Source organism: Branchiostoma belcheri, unplaced genomic scaffold, assembly GCF_001625305.1.
Source record: "Branchiostoma belcheri isolate BF01 breed outbred unplaced genomic scaffold, Haploidv18h27 scaffold122, whole genome shotgun sequence".
Classification (NCBI taxonomy): domain Eukaryota; kingdom Metazoa; phylum Chordata; class Leptocardii; order Amphioxiformes; family Branchiostomatidae; genus Branchiostoma; species Branchiostoma belcheri.
In genome coordinates, this window is record NW_017802625.1 from 375,884 (window position 1) to 393,915 (window position 18,032).

At 40.7% G+C, this 18,032-nt stretch overlaps 1 protein-coding gene across 1 annotated transcript in view; it reads left to right on the forward strand.

The window, feature by feature from the left end:
- The first annotated feature begins 15,594 nt into the window (after nucleotides 1–15,594).
- LOC109463099 (atrial natriuretic peptide receptor 1-like) overlaps nucleotides 15,595–18,032 on the forward strand; it is a 65,026-nt gene continuing 62,588 nt past the window's right edge. Inside the window, exon 1 of the mRNA XM_019759812.1 lies at nucleotides 15,595–16,252. Coding sequence (XP_019615371.1) covers nucleotides 15,595–16,252 — 658 coding nt within the window. The remainder of the gene's footprint in view (nucleotides 16,253–18,032) is intronic.

The following is an 18,032-nucleotide window of genomic DNA, read 5'->3' on the forward strand; positions in this document are numbered from 1 at the left end:
AGGTCTATCTGGACAGCCATCTGCGAAACAAACCTGTGAAATTTCAAAGGGTGGGTATAAACCAACGGCTTTGAAGACAATTCAAACATAAATGGTGTGTATTCATGAAATGAAAACATCACAAAGTACATTTGGTATACTAGAAGATGGGTTGACAAGAAGCAATAATCAAAGATAGAACTCTCTCACTCTTAAAGACAGGCCAGGGATGAGTATTCACAGCAACCTCTTACGTCCGCGCACTTTAGAAGCGGTCACATGAGACCATATCAGCAAGCGGCAATCTGTAACAGGAACTCGCTGGCTCCGTATGCCAAATTGAGTCCTGATCCAAGCTACAAATCTTCCCCGCCACTTACGCGGAGAGCAATTCCGTTCAAGACGGACTGATCGTCTGAGTGTGTCCTTCTGTGATATTACATCTCCAGTATTGATCTCAACACAGGGTGCGAACAATATACCGAAAATTGAGACGTAAAACTTGGTAAAAACTCACACTTGTGTACTAGCGCATACGAGGGTTACGTCTGCAGATTGGAGTATAGAAAGAAAATGTTTTTACGTCATAAAAAGTTGAAAAATAGACGGAATTGTGGCGACAGCTTACAGTATCGCATTGGTGGCTTCGACGGATGAAATATAAGATTTCATTCTATTGTTGATCCCCCCCTAGCGGAGAGAAGCATTTATGATGTCTCCAGTGTCAGATCTTTCCGATACATTCTCATTTAGGAGTAACAATGATATAGTTCAGGCTATCAATTCGAAGCTCTGTGCTTCGGGTTTTGCCGTGCTACGTTCCTCTAATGTTACGATCAGTCATGACTGCTTCGCTTTGATTTCGTGGGAGAGGCTTTGGCGCCAGTAGTGACTTTCCTTAAGCTCGTCTCTGCTTGAGAACGCGAATGTGCGTAACACACATAAAACGTTTCGGATGCCGGAAAATAGGACTGTGTGTATATATAGCAGCGGGTATAAGTGCGTATCCTGCAGGCTTTGGAATTTATAGCTGGGTACTTCCATGTGTGTTTTGAATGCAATATCAAGTACCAGAGTTATCAACCAAGGATTGAGGTGTTCAAAAATTCATTCTTTTCTAGAACTATTACCGTTACATATCCGCCAGCACATGTACTCAAGTCTCAGTTTAAACTCTGTAAAAAAATTGTTAATATCTCACTACACTTCCCGCCTAAACGACAGCTTTATAACGGAAAATGTATGTACCTGGACCTCCACTTGCCGATGCGCCATCTGTTTATCCACCTAGCGACTGTTTATTTAGCTTGTTTTATCTGTATTTATATTTTTTTATCTGTATTTATATTTTTTATCTGTTTTTATATTTTTTTAATTGCTTGTACTAATTATTATTGTGTCTGTAGGGGAGTCGGCCTCGGAGAGGAACATACTGTTCCTGTTGCCGTCTCCCCTCAGAATTTTAAACTTCTGTGAAGTGGAATTCTGTGAAGTGGAATAAATAAATAAAAAATAAAAAAAAATATTGCAGAGTGGAACTCGCTGTCACCAAGTGCAGTAGGGGCATTGTCATTAGATAGCTTTAAACAATGTCTAGAGTTAGATGTTCGAGGGTTAGGTGTAACAAGTCCATCGGTGTAATGTAGCCAGCTGCCGCCGCGCCGCGTGCCTGCGAAGCTGGTGTGTTACGCCGGAAGGCGGTTATAATGATACAGATACAGAACAGAATATGATACAGGGTATTGTTGATTAAACACACTGTTGTAAAGTTTTCGTCTTGGTACTGGGGTACATTGTCTTAGTTACCTCAATAAAAATGGAGGTATTGTTTTCGGTTTTTCTGTCTGTCTGTCTGTCTGTCTGTGTGTATCTGTTTACGAAGCTGAAGAATTGCAGCTGAGGAGCATAACAAGTCCGTGTTGCCCCCAAGGTCAGATTGTCACCAATCACAAGGTCCGTATGTTAACAGTCCATTTCTGTTTCTTGCGTGTTTCTGCAGCCGCCATGTTGCCACCAAGGTCAGATTGTCACATTCTTTTCTCTGAGACCGCCTCTCTTCTGCGCACTGCATCGGTCTAGTTTCTCCTGATTTCAGCTGCTTGGACAGTGTGGACCTCCAGTTGTGTGGACTTCCAGTTAGTCTGGACATTGGCGAGGTTCTCTCGGTGCTCTGTGTACACTGCATCGGAGCTAAAACACCATGTACCTATAGGGAGGTTCTGTCCTTGGTGCTGAAATCCTCATTGCAATGACAGCAAAGTGGCAAATAGAACAATAACAAGACTGCCATGGCGACGGTGGTTGCTGTTAGGGTTATTGTTTGCATGGCACTGCCATCATTTCATGATTTTGAGGAAGACTTGGTACCTAGACAGATAAAGTGCACTCCTCCCCTGAGTGTATAGTGAACGAGCCCCGGGGTCACAGAAAGTAGGGCCATCGGGGCAGACAGGTCTTCCCAAGGGTTTCCAGGAATGTGGGCATAGATGTGAGTCAGAGACATGCCTGTGGAAATTCCATGCCTGTGGACAAAATGCCTGTACCATTCCTAGAATTCTTGCAAACTGCACACAATACTGTACCATTAGGCTCCTCCCTGAGACGTCGCCAAAAATTAATAATGGGTCTATTCATCATATTTTAATCATAGGGTTTACAGCTATGTTGTAGTGTGGTATAATAGGTGTTGATTGAAAGGTTAATTAACCCCGGTCATGCAGCACAAGTGAAATTTTTGTCTATCACTTGACTGACACATTTTAATCAAGAAGAGGGAGGATGTGTTACTTTTCATTTAACAGGGTCTCAATCATGATGTTTCTAACTCAGGGAGAAGAGTTGCTGTTACAGTTCTACTCGGTAACCCGTAACCCAGGTGAGTGGTAATACATTCAGATGGTAATACCATTCAGGTGATACCATTCAGGTGGTGAACCAACCTTTTTTTTTTATAAATCATTCTTTTTATTGTTTCCAAAATTCACACAAAAGAAAGCATGGCACAACGAAACAAAATGAAACCACATGCAGAACTACAAAACTAAATAAAAACCGGTAAACAATATAGATGATATAACAGAGTGTTACAAAGTATTTAAAAAAAAGTCAACCCCAATTACAATTTATTTATAATTTCTTCAAAGAGATGAAAGTAAACCTATTAGCTTTCCCCATTTTCCCCTGTGTTTTTTTGTCTTGCCCACCCGATTGGAAATAATGGTTTCTAACTTAAAGTAATATGTTACATAAGAAATAAATGATTCTATGTTAAGTGACCAAGGTCGATTTTTAAATATAAAATATTTTCCCAAGAGAATAATGAGATTGGACAGGACTGGGCACCTATCGTTCAAATCCCCCAACAGAACATTACAAAGACTAACATGTAAATGGTAACCAGTATGGCTTAAGTACCATTCTTCCACCTGTTGCCAAAACAGTGCAGCAAATCTACATTCCCAAAATAAATGCATGGGAGACTCTTCCTCTTCCTTACAGAAACTACATAAAGGGGACTCTATTAACCCCCACTTGTGTAACATTTTTTTTGTAGTTAAAAATTTAAATAGTAATTTATATTGGAATATACGCATGTGGGAGTCAATAGAGGTTTTATAAATTAAACTATACACTTTTTTCCACATCACTGGAGTATTCAAATAGTCTTCCCAATAGTATTGTATTCTGTCGGAAGATTCCCATAACCTAGCTTCATGCATAAAAAAGGAGTACAGATATTTGTTAATATTCGATTGCTGAAGCCAGCTTATGTCTCTACAGACAGGAACACATACACTTAAATTCGGTGACACCTGTTTCAAGAGATTCTTCCAGGATAAGGGAATAGCTGAAATAATTTGATTATACACAAATTCTGAGCAGGTGTCACCAAATTTCAAAGCATAATTTTCAAAAGACAGGAAATTATTTGCTGAGTCTAGAATGTCATTCACAAAAAGAATCCCTTTGCTATAAAGAGACATTAAAAAGCATGGTTTTCCACCAATACAGATTTGGGAATTCAGACAAAGTAGTTGCTGCTTTACTTCAAGGGCATTCTCAGGGGGGCGTAGCTGGAACTTCAGCCATGCTTGGAGGATTTGTCTATAAAATACACTGATTGGAGCCTTCTCTTTTATCAGCGCTTCAAAGTCGCTAATTGTAAGCTGACAAAAGGGAAAAGTATTCGTAGTAAACAAAGGGCTAGAAAAAAACAACAATTTAGAACAAAACCACTTTTCACTATGGTATAACTTCGGCACCCAAGACGCCTTCATGGTCAGATCAACAGCACGCAGGTTTCTAAGTTTAAGACCCCCATGTTCATAAAGATTATATAGTGTTTTCCTTTTTACTCGTTCTGGACCCCCTCCCCACAAAAATTGAAATATTTTTTTCTCGTATCTATCGAAAAAGGCAGGAGGTGGAGACGGAAGAGACTGAAATAGAAATATAAATTGTGACACTACTAACGAGTTAATAAGGGTAATCTTCCCTAAAAGAGAAAGAAATTTCCCTTTCCAGGGATTCAAAATTTTATCTATCTTTGTCTCTTTTCTGTCAAAGTTAATATTTACAATATCAGCTAAGTTTTTGGGAATATGAATCCCTAAATTGTCAAAAGGGCCGTCGGTCCATTTTAAAGGTAAGGAACTGGGTAAGAAAAAAATGGTATCTCTTAACGAACCTATACGAATTACCATGCATTTATCAAAGTTTGGAGTTAAACCAGACAACAGTGCAAAATCTTCTAAGTCTTTCACTAACGCATATAACGAGCAAAGCTTTTGGGACAAGGGGGAAATTCGAATCATCGGCATATTGTAAAATCTTACTTTCAAGACCATATGTTGTTAGGCCCTTTATTTCCATGTTATTTCTTATTTTGATTGCAAGTAATTCTACAGCTAACACAAACAAATAAGGGGAGATGGGGCATCCTTGCCGGACTCCACGGTTCAGGGGGAACGCATTAGAAATATAGCCATTATTAATAATTTTTACTGAAAATATCTTTATACAAAATTTTTACCCATGCAATAAAATTATCTCCAAAACCAAAATATTCCAAAACCCTAATAATAAAATCTTGTCTAATTGTATCAAATGCTTTCTGAAAGTCGGCACAAAATATTAATCCGGGAAGTTCATTTTTATCGTAATATTCTATAATTTCTAGCAGTCTTCTTATAGTATCACCAATACTTCGTCCCTGCATAAAGCCAGTCTGGTCAAATGAAACAAGATCGGGGATGACATTTTTTATACGAAGGGCCATACATTTAGATAAGATACGGGTGTCGCAATTTAATAAAGTGATGGGTCGCCAATTTTTAATGAGAGAGGGGTCTTTATCCTTTCCCGTGGAGTCCTGCTTAAGAAGTAGAGTAATAAGTCCTGTTTTTTGACTTTCAGACAAGTGCCCCACCCGAAATGAATAATTAAAAGAGGCTAACAATGGTTGTTTAACACGGTGAAAAAAGACCTTATAAAATTCAACAGGAAGGCCATCCAGACCGGGTGACCTTCCTGAGGAGAATGACTCAATCGCTTTTTGTAATTCAAATTCTGTTATCAATTTTTCGCAGCTATCGCACTGGCCGGGGGACAAATTCACTGGGGGCGGTTGAGGAAAGAAGGGTCTAAAAACATCTCTGTCTAACGATATAGGGGGCTCTTTAAATGAGTAAAGGTCAGCATAAAAACTTGTTTGATGTACTAAGACATCCTCAGGATCAAGGAGAACAGAGCCATCTGAATTAACAAATTTTGTCATGTTATTTCTTACCCTCCCTCTACTATTAAGATTCATAAAGAATTTTGTACATTTCTCCCCTTGTTCCATCCACCTGGCACGTTTGCTCATTATAAGGTTATTAGATTTCATTTGGTAGAATAATTCTAATTCCTGTTTTTTACACTGTAACTTGTCAAAGATTTCATTATCGGGGACTGTGTCTAATTCTTCCTGCAGGCTGTTGATCTCACACGTGAGAGAAATCTCAGTATTCCGACTTTGTTTAGATTTCCAAGACGAGTACTTAATTACATGGCCGCGAACGGCACACTTGAAGGCTTCCCATACTATGTGGGGATTTGCTGTATTCTGATTAAAAAGGAAAAACTCAGTGATGAAGTTTGAGGTTTCTCTAACAAAAACTGGGTCATTGAACATCTCTTGGTTAAGTCTCCAAAAACCAGGACCACGGGGTGTATCAGACGTAGTCAAGGAAAGGCCAATTAAGAAATGATCTGACCTCAAACTATCCTCGATGCAAATTTTTTCTATAAAAGGAGTTAACGAAAAAGACGTCAAAAAATAATCTATGCGACTAGCCTGAAGTCTGCGTCGCCATGTGTAACGTATGGTTGTGGGATGTTTATACCTATAAGTATCAATCAGATCTAAATTAGCACAAAAGGAATTAATGGCCATAAGACATTTTGGATGGTAATTGGAGACTTGGTGCCCAGCCCTGTCCATTTTGACATCTAATACTGTGTTAAAATCCCCTACAATGATACTATATAATCCAGATGTTGTAAAAGCTTGTACATTGTTTTCGATATCTACAAAGAAGGATGGGTCGTCAGTGTTAGGGGCATAAATATTGGCTAGGCAAAATCGAAAGGAGTCAACAGTAATATCTAATATAATCCATCGCCCTAAGTCATCGCTCAGTGTCTGATGGACAGTATAAACAACATTTTCCTTGAGTAAAACCTCTGCTATTACTTGAACCGTGATTAAATAAAATTGGACCCCCCCACTCTGACCTCCATCTTTCTTCACTCACAGAGGTGGAGTGAGTTTCCTGTAAGCAATAGATATTGTAGGATTTGTCTCTTAACCATGTGAATACTTGGTTACGCTTTCTGTGGTCGCCCAGTCCATTACAATTGAAACTGCAAATGTTAAGTTTTGGCAACACCATAGGGACCGAGCAGAAAACGAGAAGTAAGAAAATACTCTAGGCGACCACAGAAGGCGAAACACAAGTAGGGTATTTGGTGCAAGTAATTGGGGTTGCTTAGTAAATAAGACGTAAATAATACATCTATATGCGATCTGAAACATATAGTATACTGCATTGTGCCATGCAAAAGAAAAGAAAATAATATACAACGCAACATAAACAAAAGTAACTTGTGGCAACTAAATATTAACAAGCCACCAAGGTAAGTTGATATAGATTTGTGGTCATACATTCATCCGCTCCATTCATTATCATCAGTTAAATCCACACCAAAACAAAATGTTATAACAAAAGTAAATTATAAGGATTGGACCAGTTCAAAACTCAGAAAATCATATCATAATCACAACTTACTTCCACATCATCGTAAGAATTCGTCAAATCTAGCTATAGAAACTGATAATAACATAACATAACAAAAATAAATCAAAGCTTGGGTCCAAGCTAGAACTCATAACATGATTAGTAGTCTATCGTAAATGAATCAAAGTAAAGTAACAGTAAATAAACTTGAAATTGGTCCAATACAAACTGAAAATAACACAACATAATGCAGAATCGTTAAAACATGTTTACGTATGCCGAACTTACTAGGAAGTGATTTCTTTCGCCTGGCATGCACTTTAGGTACTCTTAATTAGCAGCTGTCAAAAAAAAAATTTCAGACCTAGTGTGAAGTCAGCCACTTTAATGCAAATTTAAAGCCACAGGTGGTGCACATTCACCATTCATTACAGAGTATCAGAATTATATACAAAAAGTTTGTCGTCAATAACACTGCCAGAGAATACAAAATTGAAACATATCAAAAAAGTAATCATACTTAGTATTCTCATAATATCCTGGTGCAGTTTGATAACCGTCTTAAGTTGGAATATCATATTCATAACAGACTCAAAGTCAAAGAAATCTATCAGAGACCAATCACACATCTCTTTTTGTACAGCACAATGTCAACTGCATCAATTCTTCTCTTTTCTTTTCCGTTGACAAGCAATACAGCGTAGGTATCCTTGGCAGGTACAAGGATAGATACCTTATTGTTGTTGTCTTTAGCAAGTTCAGCGTTTCTTTCATTTACAAGCTGCGATCGCGCCGTCTGTAGGGGTGGGGGGAGGTGTTCGTAAACTGCTAATCCACGAGAGTTCCCCCTTAGCCTGCGCCCAGCAGACAAGACTTTATCACGGTCCTGGAAGTTGACAAAACGTGCGAGCAGGGGCGGGTTGGGACGCGAGGTAGTCGGCCTAGACAGTCGATGCACTGCGGCGGTCGGCATAGCGTCCGCGGCCGGTAAGTGTAACTCCTCCGCCAGGAAACGTGACAGGACCCGCGCAGAGTCTTCCTCCTTGTTGAAGGGCAAACCTCTAACGATCACATCCGGCTTCATAGAGTATCTTTCAGTCAATAAGACTGCCCTCACCCTCTCTCTCTGTTCCTCGCGTAGAGCATCGCGGAGAGTATCCAACTCGCCAGAGTAGAACTCGGCCGTCTTCTCTAACTCCCGTACACGTTCACGTAGCACGTTGACCTCACTAGACAGGCCATCTACTTTTACATCCAAACACTGAATTTGGCTTGAAAGCCTATCTCCAACAGCTTCTTGTTGTTTTTTGGTTTGTTCTAGAATCACACTGGCAAGATTTTGAAGTTCTGGAGAGAGCGAAGACAAACTCACAGTTGCAGTTTTTTCGGTGGACGCCATCTTAGGTGTTTTCGTGGGAGGGGGTTCCGCTGAGTGGGGCTGGATTCCTCGGCACTCGCGCTGCTTCCAGAGGTCCTATTTCGCTTTCCCATCCAGCCAAAAAGGACAGCAAGACTCCACAGAAGATCCGGTATCAGATAGCGTGGAGTACACGGCGTAGTTGCAGCTAAACGTGGAAAATGTTCAAAATGCGGGAGCTTGGCGCCTAACGTCAGTCTTTCGCCGCCATCTTGAATCTGCCAACCTTGAAGTGGCCTACCGGCCGTATTACGTGGTGACCACTAAGTAAAAAAAAATAATAAATAAATAAAAAAATAAAAAAGATAAAAAATTTAAAAAAATTTAAAAAAATTAAGAAAATAAAAAAATTAAAAAATTAGAAATAAGAAATAAAACAAAAATTTAAAAAAAATAAAAAGAATTTAAAAAAATCTGCAAGGACCAGTGATGCTGTAAATGCAGGAATAAAAACCTGTTGGTTGTGATGTCATGTTTTGTCGCCTCAATTCTTGTTAACAAGGTTGATGATCTCACGTCAACAATTTAAAATGTAGGAATCTTGTTTTTTTTGCCTATCTTGTTTTTTTCGCCCTATCGCATTAAATTTGGAGTCTAGAAGGATGCCATACACAAAATTACTTGCTGTGGCATATCTGAAATAAAGAACGAATGAATTGATGAGTGAGTGAGTGAATGAATGGATGAAATCGTACACCATCCACAGACTCGAACCGTTTGCCTTTTGGCCCTGTTGAGAATAAGCAAAATTGGCAGCCATCTAGTACAGAAGACTAGAGTAGTCGTTGCACGTTAGACAACTTGATAGCATAGACAAATCGTCGGCAGAAGTGCGTTCATCCGAGCAGCCTAAGCTAAAAGGAAAAACTTCTACATCTATGTCTGTGCGTTTTTAGATTGTATCTGATATCGTCTATAATATAACGTTATATATGATCCATGTTTTAAATTTTAACTGATAGCTTTTGAGGTAAATATAAAACGAGGATGGCTGTTGCTTACCGAACATAGCATATTCATCTGATGTAAAGTAGCAAGGTATTGAAACTCCTCCAAAGATTGTGTAAGTTGATATCTCATACTAGCCACCCACTTCTGTATTACTAGATTAGACTTATGAAAATGTAATTGATATGTACTTACTTAAGTTAGTAGATGCCATGCTTTGTACCATGTACAACTGTTGCGCAATAAAAAAGTTATTATTATTATTTTATACACCATAATTGATGTTCGCCTGCTATTTTCGAATGGATGGCTAGTAGAAAATAGCAGACGACAGTTCAGGAATTGTGCCGCACGCAAGAAAAGCTGGCGTTATTTTACTAATTGCCTCCTGTAATTTTTTTCAAAACAATCTCCTTGGTGGATATCATACCTTTGGAAACATTCCCAAAGTGATCATTCACGCACAAAAGATCGCGCCAGAGATCAAGACAACAAGCACTCGCAAAACACGCGAAGCGTCTGTGGTTAATAGCTTCAGCCCGTCACACATAGCCGAGTATCTGCATCTGTATCTGTATAGCCGGTATAACCGCCATTCGGCGTAACACACCAGCTTCGCAGGCACGCGGCGCGGCGACAGATAGCTATACATGTATCATACCGATCGACTTGTTACATTCAATCTTTACACATTTAATTGCAGGAGTTGTTTAAAGCTTTCTAGTGATGATGCCCCACAAATGTGCTTGGTGGCAACGAGTTCCAGTCTACGATAGTTCTGGGGAAATACGAGTATGGCCTCCCGAACACTGCCGACTCTCCTGAAGCATCGTTAGGAGTAGGTCGGGAGTAGGGTCTGCTGTGGGTTGCTAGTGTTTGGTAAGGTCGGCTTCTGTTCGGCTGCACCAGCCGAATGTTTTAAAATACGTGTAATTAAAATCTTTCAGATGTGAATGGAAGGTCAGGCCGTAGTTGGCTTGTTTTCGAAAGTAGACCAGGGCGTGGTTGGAAGTGGAATTTGACTCAAATGTAACTTAAATTCGATTCAATTTGTATCTAAAGGTAGGCGGGGCCTGCATCTGGTCAGGCTGCTCCCTTTTGGTTTTCTTACGTCACAGACCAGATGAACAGAATAAAGGTGTGTACTTCGTAAACCCGGGTAAAATGTGTGACCTCACAGATCAAATGATCACAACAAATACGTGAATTCTGCATTACGTATAGGTCAATACAAGACATCGTCAGAGAATCTGCTGGGTACCTGCCGGGTGCCTGCCGGATACCGACCAAAGAGGGTGACAAAATTTCTAACAAAATGCTACTGAAGGAAACTTTTAATTGTGACCACGACAGCCGATGCCCGCTCGACTCCTTAACCCGGCCGGGGCCAGCCGGGGCTACATCCCCGACGGGCACCGGCGTAATTGGGACCTTAGCTTCAGTAACGAGCCAAACTAGTATGATGACTTAGTTATGGGTTCACCACACCACGAAGTGGTGGTGAACCCATATTGCTTTTTCTGATGTTTCTTCTCCTCCTTCTCCTTCTCCTCCTTCTCCTGCCATTTTTTAAATGGATTCAGCTTCTTCATTTTAGGGCCCAAGGTCCTGAAATTTGGTATGGAGGTACAGTGGGCAAATACCCCTAGGCGTTTTTTTAAATTTTTGTGATACAGGCTTTTAGAATGGTTTTATTTGAGTTTTTTGGCTGTGTTATAGCAAATGTATTACTGTGTTAGTGTGCCGTGTTTACCACGTCTGGGCATGAGTCATCACAGTGGAATGCAGGGCATCAACCAATAGGCATGCAGCTTTCCTCTATACTTCTTGCTGATTGGCTGTTGGGATTTAACTTGATTAACACCTGCACAGAGCATTTCCACCTGCACAGAGCATTTGTTGCTGATTGGCTGTTGGGATTTAACTTGATTAACACCTGCACAGAGCATTTCCATACTGACAGTATGTCTTTATTCAAGTGTTTTGGTAGGTATTTCAAGCTTTTCTGCTCCAGCATTGGAATGCGGGGCATGAACGTTTTTTTTTTTTAAATCAACAGTTTGCATTATGCAATTAAAAATCCTAACCAATAAAGTAGGGAAGAGCTATCCAACTGTTGTTTTAGTTGTATGTTACTTCATATTATAGTTATATCAATGTAAATCATTGTTTTCCCTTGTGTTTCTCATTCTTTCCCTGCCATGTGGTAAAATGTGGTGAACCCATCGCTGTATTTGCTCCAAAGCAAATATTGGCCTTTCTAGTTCAAATATAGAATCTCTAACCGTGACGAGAAAGCCTAAAAGAGGTTGGTGGATAGAAGAGTGAAGTCGTTATATTCTGTTTGATCCATTACGGAACAAGAAATCAGGATCACTACCAGATGTAAAAGTTATTATTGACTATCTCACTTGAGGGTAGGCTGAATCTAACTAGATCCATTACAACTTAACCTAAGGATTACCTCCATTTTTTCATGTACATTTCATGCTATAGATGAATTCAATTTCATTCTAGAAGGTAACAACCCTTACTGTGTACAAATAAGTAAATAGACCTTAGATCAAGTAGTAGAAGTCGATTCATCTATTGTTTTGTACGTAGGTTAATTTTGTTGTACCCACGTATCTGTCTGTATGTCTACATGTAGTTAAATACTTTACAAAAGTCGCTGTACTTTTGTTGTGTCGATAAAGTTCTCTACGTGATGCTGAGATCACATTTCCAAACCGGGGCCCGACCGGGCTGTTTCTTTTAACGAAAAATCAATTATCTGTATTAATGACTTACGCCACTAGTTTCCATAATTAATTTTTTCAACTTCTTTGTGCTTTGTTGTCTTTTAAATCATACTTTTCTTTCCATCATACAGCCCGACCGGGCCCCGGTTTGGAAATGTGAGCCCGGAATAATCTCTGGCTATAGTACAGAATGCTATTGGATGCAGCTATACCCTCGTCCTATTAATATGACATTGACATTAATGTATATATGATACGATGTGCAATACAGTACGTAAGGTTAATTGCCTTTCTACAAAGGTGAGTCCTGTGGCTATACTGTCACCTTCTCCAATTCTCATCGAGCAATTACCTTTTAAACTCCAACAGGCGCCACACCAGAGATTACATTAATTAAGCTAGCCCAGCAAGCTTTCATCTGTGGTCAGGATAATTACCTCTGTCGGTTTTTCAAAACTCGGTCATCATTTACGGCTCTTACTTTTAAGGCCACACCGGCTTAATTTTATGGATGACATCCGCGCGCGCATTGACTTTTGCATGTTCTAAAAAAAGATCACGTCCTCCGAGGCTCTGGCCTTGCTCTAGGCCTGGGTAGTCCATGATAGTTAGCGACAATACGAAGGTTGTAACTCTGGAGGATGGCACCCAGGCTGCCGAAGCTCCACGACTCAAGAACTCAGTACATACGTACAGTGCCAACTCATAAATTCCGCAAAAAGCCACTATGTGCCAGCTTCTCGTATACGTCGCTACGTACTGCCTCAAATTCACAATACCAGCTTTGTATTCCTGTGGTTTAGTAGCATTTTTATTTTTTGCCGGAATTTTCTTTATTCGCCCGCGCGCACTAGTTTGGGGTCTTCAGGGGATGTCATCCATAAAATGAAGTCGGTGTGGCCTAAGTGCCACCCGGCCTTCATCGACGTAATTAAGACTTCAAGAGCCGGGACGTCGGTTTAAAGTCGCGATTTTCGCCGTAAAACGCATTTAAGACAAGTAGGAAATTGCTGCTTAGTTTGTAATCACAGGGTAGTGTGTAATTTTCTAATCAGGGCAAGTGGTGAGCAGCCATGCCGCTTGGAGGAGTGTGAGTGATAATTGAGTCTCCAAGGCTGTCAGACGTCTCCGATGCGTATCGGTATCATCTCTGGGGACAGACAAAATGGTAAATCTCGCGCGCCTCCATTCCACTGTCTGGAAGAATTGGCCATGTTGATTCAATTATATGGATGGCATCCTCCTAGAACCCCAAAACTGATGCGAGCGTGCGAATAAATAAAAAGCTTGGCAAAAAAAGTTGCTTTTATTATTAAATCTACGTGGTCATGAAGGTTTAACAAATCACTAAACACACAGACACATGTAGTACGGTGTGGCGAATAATAGAATCTTTATTTTCATTTATTCAAATGTTTTTTTCTTTTCCTCGGAATTAACTTTGGCATTCTAAGACATTGGTATCATTCTCCAATTTTTTTGCAATTAGGCCATGTTGATTTGATTATATGGATGACATCCGCGCGCGCATGAATTTTCGGCCGTTTCAAAAAAATTTCAACCATACTGTAAATCGTACAAAACAGTTGCAAAATGAGCAAAAATATACCGTAAGTTACAAGAAAACCATACCAATGTCGTAGAATGCCAAAATCAAACGAAAAAAGACGAAATTGTAAAGAATAACTAGAAATGAACTTGAAGACTAGATTATTCGCCAAACCATATTCTGTCCCATTTGTTCAACCCTCATGACCACGTAGATTTCATAATGAAAACAACTTTTTTTTTGCAAAACTTTTTTTTATTCGCACGCGCGCATCAATTTTGGGGTTCCCGGAGGATGTCATCCAGATAATCAAATCAACATGGCCTTATTTTATCGGCATATATTTGCTAATTTTACAGTTGCTTTGTACGATTCACAGTATGATCGAAAACTTTTTATGGAAACAGAAAAAAGATCCATGCGCGCGCGTATATTACCCATATAATCAAATCAACATGCCCTAGTTCTTTCCAGTCATTTTCATCTTAAAAGGTCGGAGATCCAATCAAACCAGTTGCATGGTCTTTAATTGGGTGATGCTGGTTTTTACGTCCTTACATTTAACAACGCCCTTTACACATTCAACCGTATTACAGTGAAGAAAACATCTAATACATGTATACGATATACATAGCTTAATTGATTGTTTTATTAGGTGTTTATATTTGTACCGTTGGTTATAAGATAATCGTATCATCAAAAAGAGAAAGTCCCTACACGAAAGCCTACGAAATACTCCTTAAAGCTTGCGTAAAGCTACACGCAAATGGAGGAACTGAACGCATGCTTTAAGATGTGCGTAAAGAATTTTGTTTTCCAACATGTCATCACAAGACGTGGTGACGGCACACTCAAGTTGTTTTTTTTCAACTTATAGTAATGCCGCCACCAATACAAGAGAAATACAATACTCATTTTCACCTGAGCGAAGTGAGGAAAGTCGTGTAAAGTGCCTTTTCCAATGGCACAAGATCGGTGGCATGTCGGGACTCGAACCCGGGACCTCTAGGTTCCACACGACCCCATCCACCCATGTTAATAGATTTTGATCCTGGCGCAGCAAAAACGCGCAGCTAATGATTGATTTCGCCCCGCCAAATGAGAGACTAAATGAAGGATGCCCGACGAGAAAACCATACGCTATTGATGTGGCGATGATGTGGAATCATCGCGCCACTCTCTGTAATGAGAGGGATGCAATCCGCGCTGCGCTATATCTGCTCAATTCATCACGTCCTGGTTTGATCGATGTACAATACACGCACCTTTGCCCTGATTAATCAGAAAACTGGTCCGGTGCAGCCTGAATTCTCTCATGGCAGGAGTCAATATACGACCTTTCCCGCTAATTTTGTTCCCCCCGTGACGTCAGCACGGCTCTTGTCCAACACGCTTGCGTTCACGCCGGGTTTTCTGTGCCGATTCCCCGCCTACTAAACAAATCTATCTCCTCTGCATTGAGAGGAGTTGTGTCAGCCAACCATGGCTCGACCTGGGAGATCTTATTCCGTGCCTTCATTGCTCAATGGGCTTTCGAAGATCTAACGTGCCCGCGCACCGCATCGTAAGGCAAGCCTAGCCAGCGCGAGCGAGCCTTTGTGCGTGGTTTATCACTCACTTCCCAATGTTGGGTGGCTAGATGCCCATGTTTTGTTGTTGCAGTGAATCTTCAGGCAAAACATGGAGAATGGGCTTGGGTCAGTGCCGTTCTTCATAGCCATTTTCTGTGCTGCGTCGTTGTCGCTGGCAGACGACTTCAAACTTGCTGTGATACTCCCTGAGGACCCGCAGTACATGTGGTCACTACCGATGGTTATCCCCGGCATACAGATCGCCATAGAGAAGGTGGAGAACACTACGCTGTATCCACATAAGGTACAACTGGTGTACGACGACTCCGAGTGCTCCGGGAAGTGGGGCATGGTGGTCGCCGTGGACTTCTACATACACGAGCGGCCGCACGCCTTCCTGGGACCTGCCTGTAACTTAGCCTGCGCCCCGGTGGCCAGGCTGGCATCTCACTGGAACGTGCCGCAGTTATCAGCGGGGGCACCTGCGCTGGGATTCGAAGATAAGGTCACAGAGTATAACCTTTTAACACGGACGTTTGTCTCCTATGGTAAACTGGGGGAGTTCCTGGTCACCCTGTTCCGCCGCTATGGGTGGAACGATTCGGCAGTCATCTACAGTGACGATGACCCGACCAAGAAAACATATTTCCAGGCAGAGAGCATCGTCGTCAAGTTTGCCAACGCCGGCATCAACATCTACCCGAAGCCGGTTCTGAAGGGGGCAAACTACGAGGCCATTCTGAAAGACGTCAGCAAGCACGCCAGAAGTACGTACGCTATTTGATACGATACATTAACTCTTCCATGCCATTTCAGACTTAAAGGCATGCGTTGCTATTTCAGGGCGGCAAAACTCGATTTCAAAGTCAATTTTCTGGTCATTCTTTTAATGTAGTAAGTTGGATCAATCCTATCCCATAGCATACAGATATCTAACGGAAAACGGTTGCTTGCTTCGTATCGTAATCTGGTTCTTGCTATTTACAGCTGATATCCATAAAGTAAATGGAATCCTCATCACTTAGTTTGTTTTGTAGCTGAGTGATGTCAAACAAGTGCAGGGAAATGGCATTAAATGTCAACATTTCCTTATCCAGAATATTGTTTGTTTGGCCACCATGAAATTGCATTGGATGCCTTTAATGATGTATCTACAGTCTACAGTACCTAGTTATGGACGTCTAAATCTTATGTACAGAACCTTTAGTATATAACAGCCAACAGATGATCATTGATTGAATTTCCTACATTCGAAACAGCACGCAAATTTGTTTAAACTGGTGCAGCTACACTAGATGCCGAATTCCATCATAAGTTCAGTCTTGAGTAAATGATCTCATTTCACTGATGTGGCCATGTGAATGCACAGTGGTGTGGTCAATGAGGGCATTGGTACGTGTTTGTGGCCAGTACTACAGTGACCATTGAAATCGATGTTCAGTAACAAGGATAGGAATGCTTGTCATCCTTTTGTACAGACAATATGGTTAGTGTTGTATATTCAGCACTAAGGACAGTAATATTTGTTATTCCTACTGTACTGTATAGTGACTTTGGTTGATGTTGAAAGTTCAGGACCAAGGGCAGGGATAGTTGTTATTCTTACTTTACTGTATAGTGGCTTTGGTTGGTGTTGAAAGTTCAGCACCAAGGACAGGGATAGTTGTTATTCTTACTGTACTGTTTAGTTGCTGTGGTTGATGTTGAAAGTTAAGGACCAAGGGCAGGGATAGTTGTTATTCTTACTGTACTGTATAGTTGCTTTGGTTGGTGTTGAAAGTTCAGCACCAAGGGCAGGGATAGTTGTTATTCTTACTGTACTATTTAGTGACTTTGGTTGGTGTTGAAAGTTCAGCACCAAGGACAGAGATAGTTGTTATTCTTATTGTACTGTATAGTGGTTTTGGTTGATGTTGAAAGTTCAGGACCAAGGACAGGGATAGTTATTATTCTTACTGTACTATTTAGTGACTTTGGTTGGTGTTGAAAGTTCGGAACCAAGGACAGGGATAGTTGTTATTCTTACTGTACTGTATAGTTGTTTTGGTTGGTGTTGAAAGTTCAGCACCAAGGACAGGGATAGTTGCTATTCTTACTGTACTGTATACATTTGTAGTTACTTTGGTTGGTGTTGAAAGTTCAGCACCAAGGACAGGGATAGTTGCTATTCTTACTGTACTGTATAGTTGTTTTGGTTGGTGTTGAAAGTTCAGCACCAAGGACAGGGATAGTTGCTATTCTTACTGTACTGTATAGTGACTTTGGTTGTTGTTGAAAGTTTAGCACCAAGGACAGGGATACTTGTTATTCTTACTGTACTGTATAGTGACTTTGGTTGGTGTTGAAAGTTCAGCACCAAGGACAGGGATAGTTGTTATTCTTACTGTACTGTATAGTGGTTTTGGTTGGTGTTGAAAGTTCAGCACCAAGGACAGGGATAGTTGTTATTCTTACTGTACTGTATAGTGGCTTTGGTTGGTGTTGAAAGGTCAGCGCCAAGGACAGGGATAGCTGTTATTCTTGCTGTACTGTTTAGTTGTTTGGTTG